The sequence below is a fragment of the Mus pahari genome, chromosome 20, assembly GCF_900095145.1.
Source record: "Mus pahari chromosome 20, PAHARI_EIJ_v1.1, whole genome shotgun sequence".
NCBI lineage: Eukaryota > Metazoa > Chordata > Mammalia > Rodentia > Muridae > Mus > Mus pahari.
In genome coordinates, this window is record NC_034609.1 from 40,192,939 (window position 1) to 40,202,688 (window position 9,750).

The 9,750-nt window shown below is 48.5% G+C and overlaps 1 protein-coding gene across 3 annotated transcripts; it reads right to left on the reverse strand.

The window, feature by feature from the left end:
- Positions 1-4,940: 4,940 nt before the first annotated feature.
- Positions 4,941-9,456, reverse strand: C20H16orf46 (chromosome 20 C16orf46 homolog). Of its 3 annotated transcripts, none has more exons than XM_021220771.2 (3): positions 9,273-9,456; positions 7,258-7,505; positions 4,941-5,977 (listed from the first exon to the last, which is right to left on the reverse strand). In XM_021220771.2, exons 2-3 carry the CDS (start codon positions 7,465-7,467, stop codon positions 4,970-4,972), a joined length of 1,218 nt encoding a protein of 405 aa, XP_021076430.1. In that variant the 5' UTR covers positions 7,468-7,505; positions 9,273-9,456; the 3' UTR covers positions 4,941-4,969. The 3 variants fall into 3 exon arrangements, with proteins under 3 accessions (XP_021076430.1, XP_029388535.1, XP_029388536.1); XM_029532675.1 differs by lacking the exon at positions 9,273-9,456 and adding an exon at positions 8,333-8,401; XM_029532676.1 differs by lacking the exon at positions 9,273-9,456 and having other exon boundaries at positions 7,258-7,558.
- Positions 9,457-9,750: the final 294 nt, after the last annotated feature.

The following is a 9,750-nucleotide window of genomic DNA, read 5'->3' on the forward strand; positions in this document are numbered from 1 at the left end:
CACCACCACCACCACCACCATCACCACCACCACCACCACCATCACCACCACCATCACCATCACCACCACCACCACAGTTCTGGGTTCTCGGCAGAAGTGGAGTCAGAATGATTGTAAGATGATTGTCATGATTGTAATGGATGACTCTGAAAAGACAGTGTCTTCTAGACACAACAGGACTGACTGATGCACATAGGAGTTTACAGACACTGTGGCAGCACGCACATGGACCGAACAGGCTCAAGCCAGACAGGGTACTAGTACTGAGAGAAGGAAGTAGAAATGGACACCCAATCTTTAACCAAAGAGCTATTTGCAAGTGGTAGTCACTGGCAGAAGCAAACATCTGTTTTCTCCAATGGAGTATCACTAGATATATCAACTGCACTCCCAGGCAGGCCCCACGCCCAGGAGGAGTTACACAACACAAAACAAATGATTTCGGGGGACTTTTTCTTTTGGTTTGGCTTTTTTGTGTATATCTTTTTTTGTTTGTTTTTCGAGACAGGGTTTCTCTGTATAGCCCTGGCTGTCCTGGAACTCACTTGGTAGACCAGGCTGGCCTCGAACTCAAAATCTGCCTGCCTCTGCCTCCCAAGTGTTGGGATTAAAGGCGTGCACCACAATGCCCATCTGGGGGAGGTTTTATGAAGAGACATAAGAACATAAAATACCCCCATGCTTTTGGTCAGCAGTTCTACAAATGCCAAAAAGTCATAAATGTGGACAGAGATTTATATGAAAACTTCAGGGCTGGTGAGATGGCTCAGTGGGTAAGAGCACCCGACTGCTCTTCCGAAAGTCCAGAGTTCAAATCCCAGCAACCACATGGTGGTTCACAACCATCCATAACAAGATCTGATGCCCTCTTTTGGAGTGTCTGAAGACAGCTACAGTGTACTTACATATAATAAATAAATAAATCTTTTTTTTAAAAAAAAAAAACTTCAGTATGAGGGAAAGCAAAACCTCTAAAAATTAACTCTTTAATCATCACCAGAATAAAGCATCTGAGGAACAGAACAGAAGGCAGCCATCTGCAACTCCATTTATGAAGTATATTAATGATATGGGAAGGAAAAAATGATCAAAAACTATTGTATAAATATAATACACTATATTAAATATAATGTATAATCTACATAATTTATATAAGTTAAATTATATATAATATGTAATTTTGCAGATGCTGTATCAGGCACTTAAATAACTACTTGGGCAGGGAAGTGACGAGTGCAAAAAGTTCTTCATATGTCCATGGAGGCATCCTTAGGATATTTTGTTTGATTATCTGGTTAAAAAAAAAAAAAAAACAAAGAGATACCTGCCTATATTCCCCCAAATCCTGAGGATCACCTGCCAAAGCCACCCTGGATTACACTCTGAGATGACACTTCAAGGAAACAAGGGAAGAACTAGTGAGATGGGTCAGTGGGTAAAGGAGTTTGCTGCAAGGCCTGATGACCCAAATGCAAATCCTAGGACCCACTTGGTGGAGAGAACTGACTCCAGTCAGCCGTCCTCAAACCTTCAAACGTGTGTCATGTGACATTCACGTGTATATATACACATGTGCACACACAAATGTAATACATTTGTAAAGGCTACTATGATTTCTGTTTTGTTTTGTTTTTCGAGACAGGGTTTCTCTGTTTAGCCCTGACTGTCCTGGAACTCACTTTGTAGACCGGGCTGGCCTCGAACTCAGAAATCCACCTGTCTCTGCCTCCCAAGTGCTGGGATTAAAGGCGTGCGCCACCACGCCCGGCTGCTACTATGATTTCTATGGGCTTACAGTAGAGCCCCTGGGTTAAAAGTCAGGACTTTGCACATGTTAGCAAAGACTCCATCTCCTGCATCCCCAACAAATCTCAGGAAACGTGAGTCCTCTGTTCAGACTGGTCCTCCTCTCAAGTTATTTTAAGGGACTCAGCGGAAGAGTGCTTTCTATCATGTGTCTCCACCAAGATCTACAGAACTTTCAAAGTATTTTATGTACGTGTGAGAGTGTGGGTGCACACGTGTGGAGGTCAGAGGGCCACCTTGGATGTTGGCCCTCACCTTCTCCAGTGAGACAGGGTCTTCTGCATTGCTTGTCCATGGTGTGGACCACTAGCTACCAGGGCCTTTCCTGTCCTTGCTTCCCTCTCTCTGGAAGAGCACTGGCATTATAGATACCCACACCAAATTTGTCTTTCACGTGGGTGCTAGAGATCTGAACTTAGATCCCCACACTTGCATGACAAACTCTCTAACCCACTGAGGCATCTCTCTAGCCCCTTAACAATTCTTAAAGGTTGGAATACAAAATAATTGATTGTCAGGGCTACAGGACACATGTTGAGTTAGAAGACAACTTCCAGAAGTCTATTCTCCTACCATGAGATCCAGAGACTGAATTCAGGTCATTAGGTTTGTACACATGCTTTTGCATGCTGAGCCATCTCAACGGCCTAGGAATGGATTTCATAATGGTATTTCATTCATAACCTATCCTAATTTGTTCCTCAGAACTTAACTCTTATCTGAATAGAACATTTTTTCTAATTTTGAAAAACATTTCATTGCTGGATATGTGCATGTGAACACTCTTCAAACTTGTCTTGTCAGTCGTGTGAAGCCTGGGGAGTGAACTCAGGTCATCATGCTTAGTGGCAGGGCCTTCTACCTGCTGAGCCATCTCACCAGCCCTCAAAGACTTTCCCATGTATGAATGTCATAATGAAACCCATTACTTTGCATGATAACTTAAAATTTTATATTGTGTGAACTAGAGAAATGGCCTAGTAGTTTAGAGCACTGGCTGTTCTTCCAAAGGATCCAGGTTTGATTTCTAGAACTCACACAATAGCTCATAACCATCTCTAACTCAGGTTCCAAGGGATATGAGGTCCTTTTCTGACTTGCGTGGGCACCAGACACACACACACACACACACACACACACACACACACAAATATGGAAATATACATGTAGATAAGACATTATACATAAAATAAACCTAACAAAACTTTTGTGACTTAGCCCAGTCTTTCCAAACTGCCTGAAAAATTCAAGGGAAAGGACCCTGGGCCAAGCAGGGAAATCCTGGCCACCCATTACTGGTGAGTGTTCTGCTAGTCCATGTTTCTTGCCTGTTTTTTGTTGTTGCTGTTGTTGTTGTTTTCGAGACAGGGTTTCTCTGTATAGCCTTGGCTGTCCTGGAACTCACTCCCTGGCCTCGAACTCTGAAATCCGCCTGCCTCTGCCTCCCGAGTGCTGGGATTAAAGGCGTGTGCTGCCACGCCCGGCTTTCTTGCCTGCTTTACACAGGGAGCTTATTCCTGCTTCTGCTGCTTGGTCGGGGAGCTGGAGATTGCCCTGGCTCAGGCGGGCAGGCCAGGGCCTATCCAGAAACAGTGAGATTAGCAATTTTTCTTTGGGATAGAATCCAGGTGGTTTATTTGCAAGAGGAAAAGTGACAAAAAAAAGGACTCTAACACACTCTTCTAGAGCTGTCCCCAGCCAGTGCCTTAGCTTCTGACCCTGTGCTGTGACCTTTCGCTCCTTTACCTTCGTACCTTGGCATGGTTTTGTTTCTCTGTGTGTTTTCTGCTAGCTTATACAACCATTCCTGGCTAGCATTTTAGTTTTTGTTTTTCAGAAGGCTAGACATTGGCACATGCCTATAATCTAAGTACTTGGGAGGCTGAGGCGGGAGGATCGGTTCAAAGTTACCTCAAGGTCAGTATGAGTTTGATGAAACCAAGACACCAGAAACAATGAAAATAAAACAACCCAAAAGGTCTATGGCTCACAGATGAGATGTTAGAAAGCAATGCTAAAAATAACCTTAAAGCAAGAGAATACTGTCATATTCTGACATTACCAAGGAGATGGGAAACTCTGAGTTTAAATACAGCCTACTCTAAGCAATTCAAACTATGCTATTACAAAGCAATTTAATGATTACTGATTACCACAAAATGGTTGAAGCATCTGTCCACATAGCAATAGCAATGGGAATGTACGGAGCTACACACTGGTGGAAACAGGCTGAGGGGGGGCGGGGGAGACAGGGATAAAGTAACAGCAGCAGCATTTCCTCTGTGTCTACAGGCCCAGGCTGCCCAGAGACAAGCAAAGGCTGGAGAAGGGAGGTCAGGTCAGAGCAATCAGGGAGGGTTTCTCCCGACCAACCAACTCCTAACTTCCTCTTCAGGCTTTTACTACTCTGTGACTAAGCCTTCTAGACACAGAGATGCTTGGGGCTGCAATATGAAGACGTGACACCCTAGGCAGGGGAAGTACTGGACAATCAATGTCTCTGGATGCCGTGGACACTGGCATATCCACTTGGATCCAGCTGGGACTTTCCATCCCTCAAGTATCTTACATCATTGTTGAGGGAAAGAAAAGCCAACAGCTGCCTGGTTCAAATACAAGCCGGTGCCTCTCTAAGCTGAGCATGCACTCAGCTGGGGCTCTGCTGGGAGCAGAGCCCTGTTGGGAGGCTCTGGGGCTGGGGTGAGGGCAGCCAGGTGCCTTTCCGATGCTCTGCCTCCTCCACGGGAGCCACTGCCCAAGAAGGCAGACACAGGCTGACCCACCTTAGAGTTTATAAACAGCTTAGCAGAAGAAGCAGGTAACATGCATACAGTGTCTTATTGTATAGTCCAGGCTGGCCTTGAATTTGGCATCTCCCGCCCCAGTCTCCCAAATGCTAGAAATATAGGCGTGTCACCACACCTGCCTACCTCAATATACTGTATTTGAGGATGAATCCAAACACACTAAAAAAAAGGGGGGGGAGGAAAAAGGATGGGGTGAGGAATGGAGAAGATGGGGAGGGGAGGGGAAGAAAGGGGAGGAAAAGGGAGGGAAGGGGAGGGAAGGTTTGATTGAGGAGTAGAAACAGGAGAATGTAGGACAGGAAGGGACAAATGAGTTTCAGGCAGCACTCAGTCCCAGGGAATTATATTGTGGCAAATCAGAGGACTCTGTGAGTGGAGACGGGGATGACAACTCTGCTCACTGTGAGGGACGGCAAGAGAGGTTTGGGGAAGACTCTGCTCTCGAGGACATGGGGCCTGTTTTCCTGCTTGGCCTCGGTGATAATATGCTTGGGAGTGGCCCTGGGAGGTTTTGTGTCCTTGGCTTTGAGCCTAGTTCTGCAGCTTTGCCCTCCCTGTTGCCCCAAAACCTGCAGGGTGGCAAGATAGTGGATGTCGGTGGGGTTAGGTGGGAACACAGAGCTTTTCTGGGGCAGGAGGGACCAGTGCAGGCAGCACCTTTGGGACTCGGCTGACAGCAGGTGGGTCCGGGCCACAGTGGGTGGGAAAGGCAGTACGTTGGTGACCTTCAGGTGGCTGGCCAGCTCAAAGTGTCTCTTTTCACCTTTCCCATCTACCACTTTCAGTCCGTCTGCACAAGCCACACATTCATCTTTTTCCACCCTCAGCACCTTCTCTTCTGGCTGCCAGAAATTATTCCTGCTTTTCTTACTCAGGACGTCCAAGCTGTGGGGAGAGCTTTTCAGAGGGGGAAGAACCACAAGAGCCTTGGATGCGGATGCCACGGAGTCAGGGATGGAGAGCCCTTGCTCAGTGCTTCCACTGGGGTTCCTGCAGGCCTTGCTGCTAACTGTCTCGGGCATAGGCCACTCTTCCATGCACCAGATAAACTCCTTGAGTTGCAGGCTTTTTTTTTCTCCATGCACGTAGGTGGGAAAGCAGAGTTTGTTAGGCTGCTCTCTGGAAGCAGTGCCGGGACCCTGGACGGGGCCACTCCAGCTCTTCTGGGCGCTCCCCTCTGCCTCAGCACCTGCCTCCAGTTTCCCAACCTCCAAGAGGGACCGGGGCTCCAGACTCCCTTGGGAAAGACTCATACAGAACAAGCAGTCGTTGCCACCATTGGTGCTTTCTCTGAGCCTCCCCCTTTTCACTTTCTTCTTTGACCAGATGCAGGCAGTTGGTGAGGTCCTTCCCCAGCCATGGACCTGCAGAGAAAGTAGCACGTCACCCTCAAGCCAACGATGCCAGGCCCTGCTTCCGCCATCTTGGCCACACCCCTCATCTCGTAGCCTTACTTGAGCCACATTTTTTTTTCTTAAACTTGACTTATCTTAAACACACACACACACACACACACACACACGGTGTTATGTAGCCTTGCTGACCATAAACTCCTGCCTCTGCTTCTGAAACCTTAGCCTCATGCAAACAACTATATTAGAGCAGTATATGTTAATCTCAGGCACAAGCAGGAACTGCTGTTAACTAAACCCTGGGCAGTGGCATGGGCACAGAGCCCCTGGAGTACTGACTACAGCTTCCTTCAAGTTCAGCAACGTGGATCAAAACTGTTCCTTCCCGACCAAGGGTTCTCGTACTGTGAGTCAGTCTCCCAATCACAGGACAGACAGTTCAGAAGGAGAAGCCCTGAGAACCAGGACCCCTGAGTGCCCAAGGTACAGCTATGCCCACCTCCTTCTGAAGCTTCCTGGCTGAGGCTGCCTACAACAACAACAACAACAACAAAGAAAACCCCACAGGGCTATGTATTTCACAATCTGAAATTCAGCTAGGGCAACCTGCATCTTTTGCTGTCTAACCTGGGAAGCCCACATTTAATCTTAGGTTTGACAACGTTTCCTTATCACCTTAACTGTTTGGTGTGTGTGCACTCACACAGCTGTGTATGATCTATGCATGGACGAGTGTGCCAGGGTGTGAGTGTGACAGTCAGAGGTAAGTCTGTGCAGTCACTTCTCTCCTTCCTCCTATATGTGGGGACCAGGTCTCCAGGACTTGCACTGCAGGCGTCTCTACATGCTGAGCCAACTTGCTGGCCCACAGTTCGACCAACTAAGTCACAAGCCCCACATTCCTTATGAAACTGTGCTAGTGAGGCACCTGCCCTAGTTTTCAGTGTTGGCTTCCACTCCTGGCTCTGAGAAACCAGAGGCTCTAGAGAGCCAGGAGGACAGAGCCTGTGGGTCTCTCAGCAGCTTTCCAGCCCGCTGTGCCCAGCCCCTGATCTCCGGGTGCCACGTATCACCTCTGGGTGTTCTGCAGCCTCCTTCCCAGGACGAGGCCCCAGATGGCTATGGAGATGTTGACAGACCATCTATGGGTGCCCGAGAGCACATGCTGTGTTGCTTTTTCTCCTCCATCCCAAGGCTCCTACATTCACTACAACACTACCAGTGATACAAACTACTTTGGAAAAAGCCCCATAGTAGACACGGAGGTGAGAAAGACCCAAGGCGGCACTTACGGCTTCCTCCCACCCGGTGCTGATGACAAACTCCCTGGCCCTCCCATCCTCTTCCAGTGTGAGGTCGCTGACACCAAGAAGGCAGCAGACATGACTCCTTTCACTTCTCTCGTCGGGACAATGTAAAGTCGGCGCCGTCTCTTCTGTATCTTCAATTTTCTGATTTTCTGTATTTTCTACAAAAGTCTCGCTTTCCTCACAGAGATCCATTACTAGGGTGATCGCTTATGGTTTTTAACATGTTCTTCCTGCAAAGTTCAATTAAAGCTGGTGTTAATGTTATCTTTTTAATCAGATCAGTAGCTCAAGTGAAATATTTTATTATATACAAGAAAGACTGAGAATAAACGTTTCAAAATTATCCCTTTATAACTGCTGACAAAAAAAAAAGATATGGCTAAATTTAGTTTAAAACTAGTATATTTTTTTGACGTGTGTGTGTGTGTGTGTGTGTGTGTGTGTGTGTGTGTGAGATGGGGGAGTGGGGGAGGTGGAAGGACATGTCACAAATCTTTCATGGAAGTCAGAGGACTTCTGTAGTTCTGTCCTTTAATTCCCCATCCCCCCACACTCATACTAGGGATTGCACTCAGGTCATCAGGCTTCCAAAGGGACGAAGAAAAGGTAGGAAGGCACTAGCATCAGCTCTATCTCTGGCTACTGTTACAGAGTTCACAAGGGATGCAGGTCTACGAATGGCACTATGCTGACATCAGGATAGGAGTGGGACCACACAGCTTACAGACGCAGGCTTCACTGGTTCTCTGTATTGCTACCTTCCTTTCCTTTTTAAATTTGTTTTTTATGTGTATGCATGTTTTGCCAGCATGTCTGTGTACCGTAGGCGGTGAGCCCTGTATGCTAGGAGACCAGAGAAGAGCATCGGATCCTCTGAACTCGAGTTAGTCATTAGCTACCATGTAGGTGCTGGGTATTGAACCTGGGCCCTCTGCAAGAGCAGCCAGTGCTCTTAACCCCTTAGCTATCTTTCCAGCCCATATTTTTCCATTTTTTTTTAAACTCATGTTTTTATACACATGGTGTGCACATCAGTTACCCCTGCTCTCTTACTCACCTGCTTTAGTCCCTTGAAACAGTTTCTCAGTGAGCCTGAAGCTTACCATTTCCAGGTTAGGCTGCCTGGCTAACAAGCCCAGGCATTTCTTCTAGAATGGGCTTGAGAAAGAAGATGGCTCCGTCACACAGTGTTTGCCACACAGGTAAAGAAAACAGAGTTAAGATCCCCAGTACCCACACAAAAAAACCAACTGCTATGATGAATGAAAGCCTTTAATTCCAGCGCCAGGAAGCAGAGACAGGAGGATTCCTAGGGCTTGCCAGCTAGCCAGTCTAGCCAAAATCAGTGAACTCTGGGTGCAGCGAGAGAAAACGTCTCCAAAAATTAGGTGGAGGGCTGGAGAAATGGCTCAGCAGTTAAAAGCGCTTGCTACTCCTGCCAAAGACCCACGTTCGGTTCCTGGCACCCACATGGCAACTTACAACAGCCAATAATTCCACTTGCAGGGTAAGGCGTGTGCCATTTCTATGCCAACCCCTTCCAACTCGTGCCCTTTTTCATTTTTGCCTAGGATCTAGATTTTTGTTTTGAACAGGGTGACATTCTGCCCCTTTGTCGGCTCTCTGAATTCACTAAGGGCTGGGCCATGAAAGGACGGCCTTCTGAGGGCTCCCGAGGCTCACAGCAGACGGAATCTCGTGCCCAGGACTTCCCATCTGGTTCGTCCCTTTTACTAATACTCCCTGCACACTCCTTCATGCCGCATAAGTTCCTTTCCTCCCTCCCTGAGGCTCCCACCACGCGACAAGCTGAGAGTTTACCCTTCCTTCAAAAGATCACCGAGAGCTGCACCAAGCTCCGCCCATTGAAGTCTCAGCCACGCCCCCACAGACCACGCCCATCAAACGGCTCCTCCCCGAGACCCACGCGGCTCCCCAGGCCCCGCCCAGTCCCGGCTCCCCCAGAGCCGTACCCCATCTTCGTCTCGCTTACCCACCCTGAAGGTTGCTTCCTTCCGCGGCTCTGCCGCCTGTGAAGTGTCTAGGGAGTGTTCCCCGGGGTGAGGAAGTGGCCACAGCCACTCAGACGCTCCTACGGGGCCGGGAGGCAAGGAAGGTCCGGAGCCGCTAGCGGCGGCCCTCAAGATCCGGACTGTTGCCCTAGGTTACGGCCGCGTCGGAGGCGGGCCTGGGTACAGGCATGCCGGAAGTGACGCAACGCCGCAACAAACCAGTTCAAGGCCGGAGTCCCTCTGGGGGCGGGACTAAGGAGCCTTCCCGTCGCGCTGTGCGCGGTTGCTAAGGTGCCGCGTTGCCTGACGCTTCGAGGGCTTCACACTGGGGACGTTGGGCGGCCAAGATGCGCTGGCAACAGCCTTTTACCTTCTAGGAGGAATGCCTCAGAGGCCACACAAACAAGCGTGCGGAGATTTGGCCACTTCTTCCTTTAGGCGGAATCGTCCCTTCCTTCCTTGG